Raw genomic sequence first — 20229 nt, forward strand, 5'->3', positions numbered from 1 at the left:
GATCAGTCCTGCACGTTGCTCTGGCTCGCGGTTGGCAACTTCGCCAGCTTGATGTCAAGAATGCGTTTCTCCACGGTGACCTTGAGGAGACAGTATATATGCATCAGCCCCCTGGTTTCGTCGACAAATCCAAACCAGACCATGTATGCCTACTCAAACGTTCCATCTATGGCCTCAAACAAGCACCGAGGACTTGGTACACACGTTTCGCCAACATTGTCAAGAAGATCGGATTCAAACAAAGTCGCTCTGATCCTTCTCTATTCGTACTCATCAGTGGCTCTACAATGGCATACATACTTCTTTATGTCGATGACATTATTCTGACGGCTTCCACACCGGCGTTAGTTCAGAAGATCGTTGATGCACTCTCAGCCAGCCTTGACATCTCAGACCTTGGACGCCTGCATCACTTCCTCGGCATTGGAGTCACGTACAACGACACTGGCCTCTTCCTCAGTCAACACAACTACGTTGCAGATATTCTCCATCGCGCCTCAATGACAAACTGCAAGCCCTCCACTACACCGGTAGATACCAAGTCCAAACTTGCAGTCGATGAGGGCCCTCGAGTGGCTGATCCAACTCTCTATCGAAGTCTCGCGGGCGCCCTTTAATATCTAACGTTCACGCGGCCAGACATTTCATATGCAGTCCAGCAAGTCTGTTTGCTTATGCACGACCCGCGCGACCCACACTTCACAGCCTTAAAACGGATACTTCGATACATTAAAGGCACTATTGATCATGGCCTACAACTTAACAAGTCTTCTATCACTGATCTAGTCGCTTATTCAGATGCAGATTGGGCCGGCTGCCCCTCCACACGACGCTCTACTTCTGGGTATTGTGTATTCCTCGGCGACAGCCTCATATCTTGGTCATCTAAACGGCAGCATACGGTATCTCGCTCCAGCGCAGAGGCTGAGTATCGCGGAGTTGCAAATGCTGTTGCAGAGACTACATGGATACGTAACCTGCTCCATGACCTCGGCATTCACCTCCCGAAGGCTACCGTGGTCTACTGCGACAACATCTCGGCTGTCTATCTCTCTTCTAATCCCGTTCAACATCAACGAACGAAGCACATCGAAATCGATCTCCATTTCGTTCGAGAACGAGTCTCACTTGGTCTGGTCTGCGTCCTGCACGTTCCTACTCATCTTCAGTACGCTGACATATTTACTAAAGGCTTACCAACTCCATTGTTCACATCGTTTCGCTCCAGCCTAAGCGTCTGTCCACCACCGCTCAGACTGAGGGGGAGTGTTAGTTAGGATATTATTCCATACGGCTGTTACGTATATTCTGTGTATATCCTCATACGATAGATCTCCTAAGATCTCATCCTCTTGTATAAATATACTATCGTGATCAATGGAAAGGTTATCAAACCTAATACACTTTCAGTTTATGCCTTGGGGATAAGTGTATTTCAAGAAAATGAAAGTGTACTTATTGATATGGAAGTTGTCAATATCCATGTTTTTTTGAGGCTATGGTTTCAGGAACGTGAAGATCAATATAAAAGAGCTATGAAATCGTCTGTATTCCATAAGACACTGTTATTATTAAAGAGGAAAAGTCGTACTGAAGCAGTTGCTGAAGTACAAATTTGGGTAGATTAGGAATCTTTCAGTAGCAGCTGTTAGGGTGTTGACATGCTGTGTAAAGCTGATAAGCAAGTCTTGTAATAAATTATCTAGGCGATTTCTAATAAAGCATAGTTGGTTGTTTGTATCTATTTTGTCTCTTGATTTATCTTCTGCATTACTCAATTGTGGTGTCATCTTTGCACTAACAATCCCATCTCGAGTTGGAGTTCTACAATCCATCACCAGTTTTCCTCCTAGCTGCAGAGCTATCCTGGAGAGACCTGCATTGCATGATCCACGTAAAAGCGTGTAGTAAGAAGTTGAGCTTTACTCCATCTCTGGAGTAAAGACCATAAGCTTCATTTATTCGGTTTGTATTTGAGAGCCTATTCAATAGCTAATTCTTTTAAATATTTATTCGGGGTTAAAAATGGAACTAACAGAACTTAAGCGGGTTTTGTCAATAAACTGCTAATTTGTGCACGAGCGTACACGTGTCAGGAAGTGAACAGCTCCACACTCGCAGAACCACATGTATGTGTATGCCTGATAAAAAGTGAAACAGGAAACCTCTCAATCTTTTCCAGAAATGACGGAGCTGCCACCAGGTAACGACAACGGCGGCGTTCCTCTGTCGCTTCCTTCAACCTCTGCCGAGGCTACCGCCGCTGGATCGAAACGATTTAGGAGACCAAGTGTTCGATTAGGCGAAATCGGCGGCGACCAGTTGTACAATCACCACGGTTGGCAGGGGAGGAAACCCAAGTGGAACAAGAAAGATATGAGCAAACCATCGGCGAGGACTCGAGCTTTAACGAATTTGAGTTCTGGGTACGAGAATACAGGAGCCCTAGATGATGAAAGAGAAGGAAATGTGGATCCTTTCGGAGTTGGCGGGTCAAGAAACGGGTCGGGTCATCGCCGGGAGCGGCGCAGCGGGTACGATCCAATTGGGTATCGAGAATTGGGGAAATGGATGAATTAGACGGTTTAGGGTTTAGGGATTTCAGTAGAGAAGACTCAAGAGAGTCCATTAAGAGACGGTGATATTGGCTTTTACGGCAATAGTAGTGAGTTGTCAGGGTCAAGATTTGGTTGCAAGAGTTAGGGTTTAGGGAGATATTGGCCAATGTTTTCACATTCATGAGGTTGATGATGAGATTTTGCATTTGTTGACCTTGGATGATTTGAAAGATATATGGGGATTAACGCTGTTGGCTCTAGGAGGAAGATGTTTTCTGCGATCCAGAAGCTTGGTAGAGACTTCTCATGATAGATTAGATAGAGAGAGAAGATGGTTTTGTGTTGTTTTTTTTGTTGGTGACATAGTCAGCCATGGCAATGTCTAAAAACCATTAATGAAACCCTTTTCATCCTTTTTGCTATTCGTTGATTGGTTCTTATTTTTGATGTTTCTTGTTTCAATGTAGCATTAGCTACAGTGGTAGTAGAAGTTGAAGTGGGAAAACAAAGAAGTTGAAGCAAGAAGAAGGTTTTTAATCTGTGATCTCTCTCTTTACTTCACTTGAGCTATTTCTGTGGATGGTCTTGATGATAATAAGGAACTTGCAATAGGAGTTTGAAGGAGATGAAACTGAATGTTTTCACTTTTCAGTCTAGCTTTTGATTGGCATCGTTAAGTGTTTAGTTCTCTCAGTTTGTAGAAGAAACAGGAGACATGGATATGCTAAGGTCAGTTTTTTTTTTTTTTTTTTTTTTTTTTGTGGAATAGAAGTTGAATGTTGATATAGAGAATTGAAGTAAAGACCTCTTAGGATTCAGTTGGATTAATTTCGTGGAGGCTGCAATTTTGCTAACATTATTATGAAATCAGATCGAACCGGACCTGTTCTTTGTGCATGAATATTATCAGATAGAGCAACATATTGCGATTCTAAAATTTCTAAACCAGTTTGATGGTATCTTTCTCCTCTTCTTGCTTCTTTGGAGCTGCAGGAAAATATTTGACTCCTGTAAGGTCACCTACTTTGCTTATAACCTGTCATTCATCATATACAAAGAATGTTTATTAGAGTTTGGATCTATAATATATCAACCTCTAGGGCTTGCTACTGCTAGGGAAAGAAAGGGAGAGAATGCACAAGCAAGATATTACCTCTAAGGCTTTAATAAGATCTTGTTTTGAATGAGATGCGGATATGCAAATACGAGCCCTTCCTAGCATTAGAGGTGTAGCTGGGAAACCGACCACGGCGATTGCAACCTGTTTCATATTTCTTTTAGAGTTTGCTCTCTTATGTGGAAGCAAATGAGATTCATTTTGATAGAGAAACTTACATTTTCTCGCAAGCATTCCCTAGAGAAGGCTGGGATTTTAGCTGGATGGTAAAGCATTATTGGCATGACTGGAGAATCAACGTCTCCCAGTACCTTAAATCCCATATTCCGTAGCTCAGACCTAAAATAATTGCTGTTCTCTCGTATTCTTGCTAGCTTTTGTGCCCCTTAAACAAGTTTTTCTTATCGGGTTTGAGTCGAAAATGAAGCTAGTCAAACATGAAAGTAAAAATGATAAATGTAAGAACAGAGTAGAGACTTTAAGAGATACCTCTGTTGGAACCGTCCTCTCCAAGGATAACTCTTATGGCCGATATGATTTGTGTGCGGAAGGAGTTGAAATTGATGTTGCGTAAAGATGAGCCGGGCAGTGGTGCTTCAAATATTGGATAGCTCCTACAAAAACAAAGAAAATGAAACTTCAAAATACTATTTTTATAACTTTGTCTTATTTTAATCATCATGTGTACAAGTTTTTCTTTGACAAGATTTGATATAAAGAGGTAATGTTCATAAGTTTGCTTAAAGACCTTCGAGCCGGCAATATATCCACCACAAGAGGCAAACGATTTACTGAAGGTTCCCATCATTATGTCCACGTCAGCCGTATTAACTCCAAGAAGTTCGCAAACACCTCTTCCTGTATTCCCAATGGCTCCAATGCTATGAGCTTTATCCAAATAAACATATGCCTATATATATATATCAAAATAAAACTTTTTTATTTTTATACATATATAAGACAACCAAATTGGTTTTTAGAAGACTTTGATATTGCGTGTGAATAATAATTTAGTTTTCAGTTGTCTCAACCTTGTACCTCTTGCATATCGACACAATCTCGGGAAGCTTGCAAATCTCCCTTTCCATGCTGTAAATACCTTCAACGATAACAATAATTTTCTTCCAGGGTTTGTGTGTTTTGGTTTGTCTTTCCGCTATTTCTTCTCTCAGTATTCTTTCCAAGTGAGAAGGTGCTGCAAAAAAAAGCAATATACGTAGGGTGAAGATAGTTTACCATTTTAACTGAACTCTCCATCCAGATCATTCAATTTTGTTCAGCCAACTGGTTTTCAAAATTTGCCTGAAATTACAGGTCTCATCAATATGAACCATTTGAATATTTTACGTTTTTAACACTAAACGGACCCTGGTTCTCATCTCTATCTAAATAGTTTATTTAGATGGACAAACGAACATGTCCTAAAAATAAATTTATAATTTAAGATCTAGACACAAATAAACATCACTAAAACAAAAACAGAAAACCAAGAAAAATGTTTACAATAAGTAAAAATAACAAAAATATTATTAGTATCTTGTATCTAAAACGAAAGATACCATCTGTGCTACATTATAAAAGAAGGCCATTCAATTGAATGATAAAAGCTGAAATTTTAGGCACTACAAAAGCTTACTGTTGTGTTGGAAAATGCGGATATTGGCTCCAGAACCTCGAGCACCATTAATAATTGAACTATGGTTCAAAGAATCACTTATTATCAATCCTCCCTGTTTCAAGTGAAATGAATCACTAATAAGCTACTTAAAGATTAATGGTTTTTGCTAACAATATACAGCATACAGAACTATGAACTGGATCATATTTCAACATATTAGCATATATATATAACCTAAGGTCCGAAGTCATGACTCATTGACTCTGGATGTGTATACATGCGCATACCTTTCCAATCAAAACAGGAATGATAAACGAGTTTGTGGCGTATCCCATGCCAAAGACAATAGCAGAATGCTTTCCCACATATTTAGCTACACATTCCTCAAGCTCTACATGCACACTAGTAGTTCCTTTACGCCATATATAATCAAACCACACGTAGGTCAGAGGAAATATAGAGGAATAATTTGACAAACAAAAGAAAAAAGAAGAAGAAGAGAAACACTTAAAATTATAGGCGGTAATGTTTACCTGCATCAACACGAGAACTACATGTACTAGCTGAAAATTTCTTTAAAGACTCAATAACACGAGGCGTGCAATATTCATCGAATGAACCAAATCCAAGATAATTGTAAGACCCCAAATTGAGGCACCTTCTTCTCTTTGTTGTTCGACTGCATTGCAACCAAAGGTTTACTCAGCTATGCTTAGAATCCCATCTCTAAAGTTATATTAAAATTTTAGAAATTTGACTTTATATCATGTTAATATTATTTTGTGTATATGTAGAATTTAAATGTGGGTTTATAAATAATTTTACTAAATATTATCAAAATATATTGAAATGTTAAGAAAAAATAGAGATGAACTCCATTGTGAATATAAAACAAATAATACAATACTTTTTGTACTTATATAAAAATTTTATATATAAATTATTAATTTATGATTTTAGTGGAACTATATATTTACATAGAATTTTCTAAAAAATATTATCTTATCATCTTATTATCATATCATCTTATCAATTTGTGTCATATTTTGAATCGGTCCAATTCGAGATCAAAAGTTTTATTAATTTAGCCTGTTTATCGATTTATAGAAATTCTATTGTATCTCAATGTAAGCGTGTGATGTAACTTTTCAAAAGAAAGCACACTGTTGTAAAAAAGAAAAGATGAGGAAGAAAGTACACTTACTCTATCACTTTTTCCCCATCGTTCCAGTCTCTCTCGACCATATCAAACCATGCATCTGGTGCACTCGCTATTGGACGGGCAAAACAGTCCTTCATGGTTAGAAAAAAACAGTCCTTCATGCTGACGAAGAAATAAAAAGTAGGTATTACAATATAACGGAAAACATTATCAATATAATAGCACTGTACTGCACAAAGTCTTAACATTATCACTCTTTTTATCTTCAAACTTTACAAAAAGAAGTTCTGAACGGTTCATTCTCTCTTTCTCCTCGAACCCAAATCGTATTCTGAGTTTACCTCCGGCGTCCGGCAGCGCGTGCCGTCGCCGGAGGGTTTCTTTCTTTCACTCTCGGTTTCGTATTTGCTTCGTCGTGCCTTCCCTCCTCTATCATCTTGTTGTTGGCCCTGGTCTTACGTCTCTCCAGATGCTCGAGAGGTTGTCAACAGCGGTGGAATTTTGGTTGGTGCTGGAGTCACGACACGGTGGAACAGAACTATTGTGCGCGGTGGAGTCAGCTTTTCAAGGCTGCGGGTCACAGTCATTTGTCATTTCGGTTCTTGGAGGCGGCAAGTGGCGTCACGATCCGTGGCTTGGTTGTGGTGGTGTCTTACTTGTGCTTAGAGGTGTCAACTGGGCGGGCTAACCATGGGCTAGCCCAGTCCAATTCATTTTGGGCGGGCTATGGACGTGCCCAATTAATAAATGGTTCAACTGGATAAAAGACCAATTGGTACATGGTCCAATTGGGCGAAAACCAAATGAACAATGGGTGTCCATGAGCTTCCTAAAACATACTTTCATGAGTTTAACAAAAGAAAGCATAGCTTTACAATTTAACCCAAAAAATAGTTTTATCGTTAAAACCTCAATTTCTCAATTTTGGCGGGAAAACACAATTTCTCGGTTTTGGCGGGAAAACGCAATTTCTCGATTTTGGCGGGAAAACGCAATTTCTGGCAGAAAAACGCAATTTCTCGATTTTGGCGGGAAAACACAATTTCTCGGTTTTAACGGAAAAACGCAATTTCTCGGTTTTAACGGGAAAACGCAATTTTTTGGTTTTGGCGGAAAACATAACTTCTCGAATTTTGGCGGGAAAACGCAATTTTTCGGTTTTGGCGGGAAAACACAATTTCTCGGTTTTGGCGGGAAAACGCAATTTCTCGGTTTTAACGGAAAAACACAATTTCTCGATTTTAACGGGAAAACGCAATTTCTCGGTTTTAACGGGAAAACACAATTTCTCAGTTTTAACGGAAAAACGTAACTTCTCGGATTTTGGCGGGAAAACACAATTTCTTGGATTTTGGTGGGAAACACAATTTCTCGATTTTGACAGGAAAATGCAATTTCTCGGTTTTGGCGGAAAAACATAATTTCTCGGTTTTAACGGGAAAACACAATTTCTCGGTTTTGGCGAGAAAACGTAACTTCTCGGATTTTGGCGGAAAAATGCAATTTCTCGGATTTTGGCGGAAAAACGCAATTTCTCGGATTTTGGCGGGAAACGCTATTTTTCGGTTTTGGTGGGAAAACACAATTTCTCGGATTTTGGCGGGAAAACACAATTTTTCGGATTTTGGCGGGAAAACACAATTTCTCGGATTTTGGCGGGAAAACGCAATTTCTCGGTTTTGGCGGGAAACACAATTTTTCGGTTTTGGCGGAAAAACGTATTTTCTCGGTTTTAACGGGAAAACACAATTTCTTGGATTTTGGCGGTAAAACCTAACTTCTCGGATTTTGGCGGGAAAACGCAATTTCTCGGTTTTGGCGGAAAAATGAAATTTCTCGGTTGTGACAGGAAAAGATAGTTTTATAGTTTTGACAAGAAAAAAAATACTTTTATAATTTTGGAAAGTAAACATAATTTCAAAATTTTAGAAATAAAATCTAAACTAATAATTGAAAAATAATTATAAATATTATTGGGTGTCCATGGACATGCCCATTTGGACATGGTCTCTATTGGTCTTGAACATTTGTTTGGACCATTGTTCAATATGGACCACCCATTACTGCCCAAAACTGAAATGGTTCAACTGGTCAAGCCCAATTGGGCCATGGACGGACCATTTGATAGCTCTACTTGTGCTTAGCTCACATCCCAGTGCCTGGTTCGGGTAATTTGATTCCGTTTCGGTAGTGTTTCTTAGCTGACATCTTGTGCAGGTCATTAGAGCCATCTCGATCAAAGTGTGTAGACGAAGTTAGGTCCGTCTCTTTCTTGGTGTTGATGGTGGGTGTCTCTTCCCGGTAAGAGTAAGTTTTTCATCCCTCCATCTATGTTGTTCGGTTCGCGCTTCATCGTCAGTGACAGTTACAAGTTTCGAAGAGATTATCGGAAGCTAGCTACTCTGGAGACAACATGGGAATTCCCGGCATCCGAGGCAATGAGGAGAACCCCACCTTCCTATGGTTTAGTTGACGGTCGAAAGCGACCATCGATTCCTAAAGATTCAAAATATTGACTAGCGGAATGTACATGATTTAATGGGCGGGCGAAGCTACTTATGTATTAGATGACTCGAGAAATTTTATTCAAATCGGGCTTATAACTGGATCTGTTTACGCTGATGACAAAAAATATAATACTATTCTAGCTTTTAGTTGATTCTCGTAATATATGAAAAATGATTTTTATAAATTTATGAATTATCAAAAAAAATACTAATAAAATGAGAAATGTAAACCAAAATATTCTCAGCTTTGTTATTCAATGCGAAAAAATGAACAAAACTACAAAGTTTATTCATTTTTCATTTAGTTGGAAGATCAGTATGGGTTTGGATTGGTCTATCTATACCAACTACCAAATGAAAAGAAAAACAATTAACACATGGACCTTGTAGAAAATTGGTTTTATTAGTTTATAGTTAAGAGAAGAAAATATTACACGGAAAGACAGTTTCCATCTTTTTTTTTTGTGACACGTTTCATTAAATATAAGAAGAAGAAGCTGGCTTCAGGCCCAAGTCAGCCCGTTAACGGGTCCCATTTTTCTATTAACACAATAAGTCACATTCTGCTAGTAGGACAGTTTCTTCTAACATGTTCCTTTATTTCTAACTAAATAAGTCCATTCGTAACTAGACTAATGAATGACCAAACTAATTTTCATTTTATCGATTTTTTTGTTTGTCATTCAATATCTTCTATCCTTCTCTTTCTTAATTCATAATTCCTTCTGAGTTCTAACTCATACACAACACCCACCACCACACACAACCACCCCACCACCACTACCAATGATGACTCCAGCATCAAAACCACCTGATCCAAACCACCATCGGACCCAAAACCCAGCTTCACCACCGATCAAAACACCACCGTCACCTGGTCCGTATCCACCATATCCCGGACCACCTCCGCCATATCCACCATCTGCTGTGTGACCCGCGTAACATTGAAAAGGGGGCGAGTCGATCCAATTCGGTTGATGCAATTAAACCTTAAAATTTTCAAATCTAATTTAAATCTGTAAAGTTTCATTTGAAATGACTAAACAGTGATGAAAACGAGTGAAAAAACTGGAAAAGGTGAAGGCCACCATTTTTAAGTTTGATAAATCGCAGGTAGGTTACAAGGAAGGAGAAGATGGCATAATTACAATTCTGTCCCTCACTGAAAAAAGACAGAAAAAAAAACAGCTTTTAAGTGAGTTCGAACTCGGGTCTGTTGATTTAAAACACATTCACTTACCAACTGAGCCGACAAGTCTTGCAGACAATTATTCATACATTAAATATATTTTTATATAACTAACTATTCACGCAAAAGCTCAAAAAACTAGACCCTAATTGATTCCCAATTAGACGTAATCGCCCGACTAACGGCTAGCATAATTTCGAACACTGATAATATGTACATTTATCAGTTTCTTATAAAGAAAATTGAAGTTCAAAACTAATATCCGATTAATCTATAATTTTTTTTGCTAACCCGCTCTGTATAATATAATATAAATCAAAACGAAAATATTCAAACCACCAATTTATTGGTTGTTCTAATATTCAAACCACCAACATATCTTAAAACCAATTCAGTGTACACCAACATGTTAAAACCAATTCAGTGTACAAATCTATTGGTGTATAGGTGAGTTTTGTAAAATAGTGTACATGTGGACAGTGAAATATATGCGAAGAAGTAACCATGTACACGACATGAGGTGTACAAAATCACATTGTACAGAAAACAACTATCTTTCTACATTGAAGCATGATCCTATATTGAAACAAATTGATCGAACGAGATTTACGAAAAATATTTCACAGGCGCACATGCTTATGCATTGAAAGCTAGGTTTGGAAGGTTTTCTTTCTTTTTAAAACACATCTAAAGGTGTTTGCATGTTTAACATATATACTTTCAAAAGAAATTTACATGTACACATATGTTTTTAACTATCGACAAGGGCTAACTTGTATAATATCCATATTATATTTTATCATATATTTACATGTACACATATGTTTGAGACTTATGTTAGATGTCCAATATGTTGTAAAGTTGTGTGCATTCGCTAGTGTACATTAAAGGTTGGTGGCGTACATTTGTACAACAAATATGGTCGTGTACATGTGTACAACACTAGAAAACTTATGTGTACATGTAGATGTTTTAGCAAGTGAGGTGCATGAATACACAAAGATCAATAGCTGATTTAAAAATCATTGTCGTTAACAACTCTGTTGGAACTTTAATGGAACATGTTTACTTTGTTACAATGATATATTTGAAGTGAATAATTGAAAGTTTAACACTAAATTAAGAAGCCATTTATGTAATTTGCAAAGTTAAAAGTCCAATAGAAAACTTCCAGAAGTTCAAGGACTCGTTCGTATAATCATGCAAGGTCTGGTATGTACAATTAAAAAGTGAAGATTCAATTTGAAAAGGATATATTTGCATATCAGAAACTTTTGGGGGCAGAAATGAATATACTCAAAAGTCGAGAGACCAGATGTGAAATAAAGCCAAAAGTGGCCATTGTTTCTCCTCGAGCTTCCGCGACGAAGGAGATCCACGTCGGAGAAGCTCGAACCGGTCATGGCTATTCTTACAGCTCCAAGAAGGCGAACTGATGGTGATGAATCGCGGTGGTATGAACAGATCGTGGCTTGATTTCATGGGGAAGATAAAGGCTCAAAGGTCGCGGCTTCAGGTGATGACAGAGAATTGCAAAGAATGACGGAAAAGAAGTTTCACGGCCGGTCAACTTCTTAATTTTCATCCTTTTTGCCATTAAAACCACTGTTTTCCAGATTTTTTTTTGGAGTTTCTCTACCATTAAAATTGTTTCTCTGTTACAGAAAGAGAGAATAAAACTAAGATTAAAAATTGTAGGACCTATTTAGTTTCAAGAATAAATATAGTTAGCTTATAGTTGCAAAAAACTGCTTTAGTAGCAACAACTACCTTATAGTGTGATAAAAACTCATAAACTGTCTTATACCGTAAATAACTCTTAAGAGAATGACCTGAACCCGATGATATCCTCGTCTCATGTAGAAATCCTCGTGTCCCAAGCAGATTGGCGCATATCCCTATACACAAAGTGAGAATCAAGATACATACGATATAAGAAAATAAATGGAAAAAAGATTATTCAAAGTTAACTTACGAAATGACAAACCTGGAGATTGTCGTTGGTGAATGGCAAAACGAGGATCCGACGGAAAAAATCACGGAGATGACCAAAGCCGATGATCAAGCAGCAGCTCAAATATGTTGAGATAGTGGCAAAGTACGTCCACTACAAGAAAAACAAATTTTGATAGCAGTAATAGCGTTTTTTGCCTTTCTGCTACGGTTGATATATCTCTTTAACTTTAGATAGCGTTTGTATGTTTGGAAACGCTATGATAGAGTGATATATTTGAAAACGTTATGATACCATATTTTTAATAGCACATAATTAAAAACGCTATGTTTGCCTTTTTAAACCCCTAAACCCTAAAAAAATTTTAAACCATAAATTTTAAACAAAAACTTTAAACTCTAATATTCTAACATCAAATCTTAAATTTAACCTAAAATATTAGATATAAACTCAAAAGTTATTTCTTTTACAAAAATTAATTGCAAATCTCAATACCCTAAACCTTTAACCATATATATACTCAACCTCTATTCTAAACTCATAACTTTAAAACTAAGTTCTAAACAAAAACTTCTCAAAAGTAAATCTAATTCTTAAAATAAATTCAAATTTATTTTCAACTTTAACTTATAATCTTAAATCAATTCTCTAAACCTTTAACCCTCGAACCCTATATATATATATATATCATACTCCCGATTAATCATATACCCTAAACTCTAACTAAAATATTAAAACTCTAATATTTTCTATTATTTAACTTCAAAATTTAAACTGCTTATAAAAAGTGAAATATAATAATTTTATTAATCATAGTTTTTTGCCAAGGTTATTAATCTTAGTTTTATTTGACTTAAATTGCTTATAAAAAGTGAAATCTAATCATTTTGTAATCTCATATCATTAATTTTATAAACTCTATATATGAATTTTAAATTTAAATTTTTAAAATTTAAGCACAGATCTTAAATCCACAAAATAAAAGTAACTATTAAATATACTAAATATTAAATATACAGAGTACAACAAAGAAAAAGAAACAAAGAGGATTAAATCTAGACCAATAGGAAGATCCAATGCAGAATGGTGAGGATAACTAAACTATTAATCTCCACCGTTGATGGATCTCAATCTAACGGATATTATTCTTTTCTTTCATTATCTCTTTATTCTTTTTGTTTCTCACGAGTCACGACCTTTGCAATTCTTCTCAGATCTCAAACTAAATTATCAATTTTCTCACAATCCTCTGTAATCTCATCACTTCATCTCTCATAACCTCTGGTCCTCTGCAATCTTCTTCTTTCTGGTGAAGCTCGTCACCTTCTCCTTTTGAAACCGTCACTCGTCACCACCACCACCGCTCGTCACCATCATCGCCGTCCAACACCATAGACCTCTATCTCTCTCTGATTTGTTTTGATTTCGATCCTAATCTCAATCTCTCCGCATATCACCTATCTTCTCTCTCAAACTCACCACTTCTCAATCAGTCGATGAAGATAGGTACATTCTGATAATTTTGTTCTTTAATTGTTGATTCTTTGATTAACTTGTTTTAGTTTGTACGAAGGTTTCAGAGAATTAAAGGCTGGAGAAAACAGTCTAAGCTTGGAGAATCAGAGCAAGGTTGTGGTGAACACATGATAAGAGGTGTCAGAGAAGACATTGCAATGGCGTCGAAGATGGAAAAGAAGATATGGAGGAAATTGAAGAGCCAAAGTGAGGGAAGAAGAAGATGAGAATCTGAAGCTAAGAAGTGATAGAAGAAATATGTCGGAGAAGAAGAAGAGTCCAAGCTCGCCGTCGTCCTTACCTATCTCGAGTATCGGCCTCAACTCTCCCTTTCGGTGGCGGCTAAGATTGAGGAAGAACTTGGTTAGGTTTAGATAGGTTTATCTATAGTAAATTGGTTTAACTAGGGCTAGTTAATAATTGTAATTTGTAATTGTAATCTATGTAAACCAAATTTTATTTTTTTTATAAATACAAACAGATTTAATTATAAATTAATTTCTACTTTATATTTTTATTTTTAAATAATTGAATAAAATAAATATTTTTAAAATTAAATTATTTTAATGTAAATAATAACAAAAAAAAAACGCTATTAAAAAATATTTAATTGCATACAAAAAAGCGCTATCGTATATAACAATAAGATAACAGTGCAAAAAAAAAACGCTATCTAAAGTGGTTGATCTATTATGACGGGCGATGATACAACGCTTCAAAAACCGCTATCATATCGATAGATAGCGTTTTTCGTCCGCTAAGAAAAGCGTTTTTTTCTTGTAGTGATCCTCTGCGAGTTTCTAGACAGAAGAATACAATGATAGGTTTTCGAAAACTTCTGCCTATTCCACTATTTATGTTTGATGTAGAGGTCTTTCTATTAAAGAAGTCAAGTAAATGTTGTAGGTTCTTGGAGATGAAGGTGTAATGAGAGTAGGATTTAGAGAGAGGGAGAGAGAGAAGAAACTTAGGAGGTAATTCTTTGAGGTCCCTCTTTCTTTTAAACAATGTAGCTCTGTGGATGTTCATGAAAGAGGCGTGCTTACAGTGTTACAGTGTGTTGAAAAATGTATTTTCCTTAGGCCCAAAATTTAAAACAATTTCTAGTTGCTTAACTTATTTCTAAGAAAAAACTTTCCATGAGAATCGATTAACTCATTTTTTAAATCCATGCATTTTTTCTCTTATGAGATAGTATAGTATATTTACGTAATAAACTTATTTTTGTAAGTGCTAAACTTGTGTATTTGGCGAAGGTGATATATCGTATTAGAAAATTATTTTCACTATAGTTGTATATATATAAGTTTATTTTTAAAACTTGTCTTAGGTCCCTAAAACACTTTGCACAGCACTGGTTCTTGATGAACAGAAACTCTCTACCGAATAGGTATACAACATTTTTTTTTATTTTTATTTTGTTAGCTGGGAAGAGATTGGGTCTTTAACACCAATCTCTCCTTTGGTCTGGAGGTAACCTTTGCTGGTACCATTTATGGCGTAAAACACTCTTTCTACCAGGTTTCCAACTAGTATAAAAAAGGGAAAATTGTCAATTAAATCACCAACTTTCAAATTTGGTTGAGAAAAAGTAAGAATTTTCTAGTGGGTCATTTAAAGAATCAATTTATCTTGACTATTCGTTTTAAGATTCAACTTATTTTGACTAAGCTATTTTTAAAACGTCGTTAAAATGGTTAACATATTGAGTTTAACAGAGTTAATCTCCGTTTCTAATCTCTGTCAAATCCATACGAAGTCGTTTTGAAATACTATTAAAAACATTTTTCAAAGGATTCGAACCCATGTCCAAAACCTCAATCATATCAAAGGTAAACCACTAGACTACTTACAATTTCATTAACTAGTGGTAGATACTAATAGTTATTATTAAACCCTCAAATTGTTTCTTCTCCAACATAAATCCCTAAATCGTTTTTGGATCTAATAAACCCTAATTCATTTCTTCTCAAAACCTAATTCTGTAATCTGTAACTGTATTCTATCACTTATCCAATTTACGATTCAAAACCATTGATGTAAAAACTTAAAAATTCAAGTGGCTGGAGCTCTCTCAATACAGTTATTACACACTTCTCTGCAGAAACTTAAAAACTCACTTCATCAAATTGCTTATCCTAGGACGCGGACAAGAAAGGGCTGTCTATAATAGGAGAAGAAAAGCATGTCAGATCAAGTTGGTTCTTCTACTATTAGTATATACCACTAGTTAATAAAATGGTGCAAGTAGTCTAGTGGTTTACCTTTTATATGATTGAGGCATTCGATTCGAGTTCGAATCCCTTGAAAAATGTTTTTAAAAAAAATCAAAACGATTAACCATTTTAACGGCGTTTTAAGAAATGGTTTGTTAAAACGACTAGTCAAGATAAATTGAAACTTTAAATGGCCCATTAGAAAATTCATGTTTTTTTAAACCAAATTTGAAAGTTGGTGATTTAAAGTCCCGTATAAAAACAACACCGGCACTTATGCTTAAACTAACTCGTCACTTACGTCCGGTGGTAGGTGTACAACACTTAGAACTGATTTGCAATAGAAGTTCCAATACTCAAAAAAATAATGATGTGTTCAGTACAAAAATTTAGGAATGATTGTTTCTATTCTAATTTAGTATCATTATCTATTACAAACGTCATCAGTTACGTTTTGAGATATGGTTTTCTATTAAGAGAATTCAACCACTAGTCTACATTATATTGTGGGGCCATTAGGAACTTGGATTAACTGATACTATTTCCTCAAAGTTTGTATTGAAATTTAAAACATGAAGATAATTTTTATAGTTTGTAGATTTTGCCTCTGAACTAAAACCTCGTCATAGGGTTTAGTCTAGAATTGGACACCCTAGTTTTCGTGGAACAAAAGCAGACGCATAAATAATGATATTTTGACTTCGGAACAAAAATAGAGTCAAAGATCAAGAAAAGTTCTTTTAGCGATTCCCTATTCTCTGCTTTTTGAAGATCCTAAACAATTAAGTCTGAATAAATCACAAGATTCGTGACAAGTAGCGTCACTCTCAAGACATTATGAAGTGAGGACCAAGATGTAGCTACCACTTGTCCCACAACAACTTCCCATCATTATCATTCCTGTCCCGATCTAGAATAATTGAATACTGTATGCTCCATTTTGGTTTTTGATCATTTAACAGTTTATTTTGCGTTTGAACATTTCTGAAGAATTGTAAATCAAACAATATACACTTGGTATGATATTTTTTTTTTTCCAGAGGTTAAAATTAGGAATGAGCACAACAAAACAGTCCGAATTTAAAAAATTGCTTTGGTCCTAAAGAATTAAACACCATATACTAGCTTCGTGAAGCAAAAACAGAAGCATAAAAAGTCATCAAATAGCATCTGTAATTTTGGAGCACCATTCTTAAAGGAAGCTATACAATTAACTCGGACGAAACCAAAGAAACAAATGAAAAAAAGAAGAAGAACGATCACAAAGTTTCAAGACAAGTAGAGGGGCCACATCAAAAGACAGAACCGCAAGAAAAAACAGTAAACTAATGCTAATTAGTACTGATCAAACCCTCTTTTGGTAAGGAAACTGCTTAGCATTACGGTCTTAATCCAATTTGATTCTATCTTTCTCTTCTTCTTGCTTCTTTGGTGCTGCCGGAAAATATTTGATTCCGGTAAGGTCACCTGCTTTGCTTATAACCTGTCATAACACAGAGAGTATCTATAAGCACAGTCCCTTTATTATGTTCTTTTTGTAGACTTTTGGGGTTAGACACAAATATTTCTTTACTATGCTGAGAATTTGTTAAGGCTTCATCAATTGTATAGTAAATGATAATTGTATAGTAAATGATATAAGGAGAGCACGCGAGTGAACTCAAAGAAAGATATTTTCTTTTACCTTTAGAGCTTTGATAAGATCTTCTCTTGAGTGAGATGCGGATATGCAAATGCGAGCCCTGGCTAGCAATAGAGGTGTAGCTGGGAAACCAACAACCACAACTGCGACCTGTTCACAGTTTTAAACGTACATTGAAGAGGTGAGAGTCTCTTTTGCGTAAAAAAAGCAAATGAGATACTGGAAAAAAGACAAGAGTCTGTATTTACGTTTTCTCGCAAGCATTCCCTTGAGAAGGCTGGGATTTTTGCTGGATTGTAAAGCATTATTGGCATGACTGGGGAATCATTGTCTCCAAGGACCTCAAATCCCATCTTCTGCAACTCAGCCCTGAAAAAGTTGCTGTTCTCCCTTATCCTTGCTAACTTTTGCGCACCTGCCCCAGATTTTTTAGAAGAATTTTGAGACTACATAACTTGAGATTATGAAGCTCAGAAAACAATAGAGAGGTACCTCTGTTTGAACCGTCCTCTCCAAGGATAACTTTTATGGCTGATATGATTTGTTGCGCTGAAGGAGTTGAGATTGATGTTGCGTAAAGGTGAGCCGGGCAATGGTACTTCAAATATTGGATGAGGTCCTACAGAAATTGAAAGCACAAAATATGATATAAGCCCTTGGTTGATTTTGAGATAAACTGCACTACTTGCCTAGACAAAAATAAATGGTCTGTTGTGTAGGATTAGGGCCTTAGTAGAAACAGCTCTTTCCTCATTTTTAACAAGGTTCATCGCTTTATTATAAGAGATCTTTACATAATTGCAAAAGAACGGTATATAATTTGCTAACCTTGGATCCGGCAATATAGCCACCACAAGATCCGAAAGATTTGGTAAAAGTCCCCATCATTATGTCCACATCAGCTGTGTCAACTCCGAGAAGTTCGCAAACACCCCTGCCTGTTTTTCCAATTGCTCCAATACTGTGAGCTTCATCCAAGTAAACATAAGCCTGCAACAAGGATATACAAGAAGTTAAGAGTTGCACATCCGACGACCAAATTAGTATAGAATAATTTCATTAAAGAAAGTGGATCTCACCTTATACTTCTTGCAAACTGAGACAATCTCGGGAAGTTGACAAATCTCCCCTTCCATGCTGTAAATACCCTCAACAACAACAATAATTTTCTTCCAGGGTCTGTGTGTCCTAGGTTGTCCCTCAGCGATTTGTTCTTTCAATACTCTTTCCAAATGAGCAGGTGCTGAAACAAGGGAGCATGAAGGAAGGAAGGCCACCAAGTTACATGGATAACAAAAACCTGGAAAGTGAAGCATAAGAAATGCTTACTGTTGTGTTGGAAAACGCGGATAGTGGCTCCTGAACCTCGAGCACCGTTTACAATGGAAGTATGGTTCAAAGAATCGCTTATTATCAACCCTCCCTGTATAGGACAAAGATGCTACTAAAACATAGGTCTTTGGGAGTAGCATCCATCGGCGTTCATGACAACGTACCTTTCCAATCAAGACAGGAATGATAGCCGAGTTTGTTGCGAAGCCCATGCCAGTGACAATAGCAGCAGGTTTGCCCACATAGTTGGCAACACATTCTTCAAGTTCTGCATGCACAGATGTAGTCCCTGATGGCAGAGGATGTCAGAAAATAAAAAAAAAAAAAAAAGAGAAGAGAGATTGTTCTTTCTTGACCTAATACATTTAAGAGAAACTGGAACCTGCATCAACGCGAGAGCTGCATGTACTTGCTGAAAACTTCTTCAAGGACTCAATAACACGGGGCGTGCAATACTCATCGAAAGAACCAAATCCAAGATAATTGTAAGACCCCAAATTGAGGCACCTTGTGCTCTTTGTTGTTCGCCTGCAACCACCAAAGGGTTAAACCTTTACATATGGTTAGAATAGAAGGAGAGGGACACACTCACTTGAGGGTCTTGTTGTTGTCATTAGAGTACCTCTCGATAACATCAACCCAAGAATCAGGAGCACTTGATATGGGACGATTAAAACAATCCTTTATTCACACGTTATAAAACAAAACATTAGGAATCAAGCAGTAATAACACATAATCATAAACAAAATATCTCTCCACCAATGCCAAGATTCAATTCCGAGATATTTTCTTAACAAATCGAACCAAAAAATGTTTTTTTTTTTTTTTTTGGTATATTAATTTGTGGGGGTCACCAATGGAAGTTAATGAAAGAAAGAGAGGAACCTGAATACGGTGATACAATCGTCTGATGTAGAAATCCTCGTGAGCCAAGCAGATGGGGGCGTATCCCTGGAGATTGTTGGTGGAGCACCAATCGAAGATAAGGCGGGAGTAATCGCGAAGCTGCCCAAAGGCGAAGAGCAAGCCGTAGCTGAAGTATGTGGATACGGCCGTGAGGTATGGGATCGTAATCATATTCACACCCCTCCAAATGATTCCTTCTCCTTCTCTCTTGTGAGTTTTGGATACAGATTCGGAAACGATGAGATCTGGAAAAATCTGCGCCTTTCTCACGGGAGAGAGAGAGATTTGAATTGGATCTCTTCCCCTTTCTTCTTCAAAAAACAACAAAAGGATCCTTCAAATCTTACCAAAAAAAAAAAAAAAAACTATTCCTTGTCACTTTACTTGGACCAGAAAAGTCTGAACCACAACTTACCAAAACCTCAATTATAATCCAATCCTAATCTTTTTTATCGATACATGTAGGGATCGGGTAAAATATCCGGACACGAAAACCCAAACCGAATCTAACC

General features: G+C 36.7%; 2 protein-coding genes and 1 pseudogene across 4 annotated transcripts; 1 reads left to right on the forward strand and 2 right to left on the reverse strand.

The window, feature by feature from the left end:
* Window positions 1-2184: 2184 nt before the first annotated feature.
* On the forward strand, window positions 2185-2980 carry LOC106387826. The gene is given in 5 exon segments (XM_013827748.3): window positions 2185-2482; window positions 2485-2618; window positions 2620-2727; window positions 2729-2791; window positions 2794-2980. Coding segments are annotated over 5 exon segments (678 nt in total). The 3' UTR covers window positions 2869-2980.
* Window positions 2981-3363: 383 nt separating this feature from the next.
* Window positions 3364-15113, reverse strand: LOC106387827 (annotated as a pseudogene).
* Window positions 15114-16979: 1866 nt separating this feature from the next.
* On the reverse strand, window positions 16980-20142 carry LOC106387825 (long chain base biosynthesis protein 2b). Of its 3 annotated transcripts, none has more exons than XM_013827747.3 (11): window positions 19697-20142; window positions 19403-19491; window positions 19193-19338; window positions 18975-19099; window positions 18808-18901; window positions 18558-18721; window positions 18307-18468; window positions 17971-18097; window positions 17727-17893; window positions 17521-17628; window positions 16980-17319 (listed from the first exon to the last, which is right to left on the reverse strand). In XM_013827747.3, exons 1-11 carry the CDS (start codon window positions 19886-19888, stop codon window positions 17224-17226), a joined length of 1470 nt encoding a protein of 489 aa, XP_013683201.1. In that variant the 5' UTR covers window positions 19889-20142; the 3' UTR covers window positions 16980-17223. The 3 variants fall into 3 exon arrangements, with proteins under 3 accessions (XP_013683201.1, XP_048607612.1, XP_022555543.1); XM_048751655.1 differs by having other exon boundaries at window positions 19433-19491; window positions 19697-20088; XM_022699822.2 differs by lacking the exons at window positions 19403-19491; window positions 19697-20142 and having other exon boundaries at window positions 19167-19338.
* Between the last annotated feature and the right edge of the window lie 87 nt (window positions 20143-20229).

This window comes from Brassica napus, chromosome C3 (genome assembly GCF_020379485.1).
Source record: "Brassica napus cultivar Da-Ae chromosome C3, Da-Ae, whole genome shotgun sequence".
NCBI classification, from domain to species: domain Eukaryota; kingdom Viridiplantae; phylum Streptophyta; class Magnoliopsida; order Brassicales; family Brassicaceae; genus Brassica; species Brassica napus.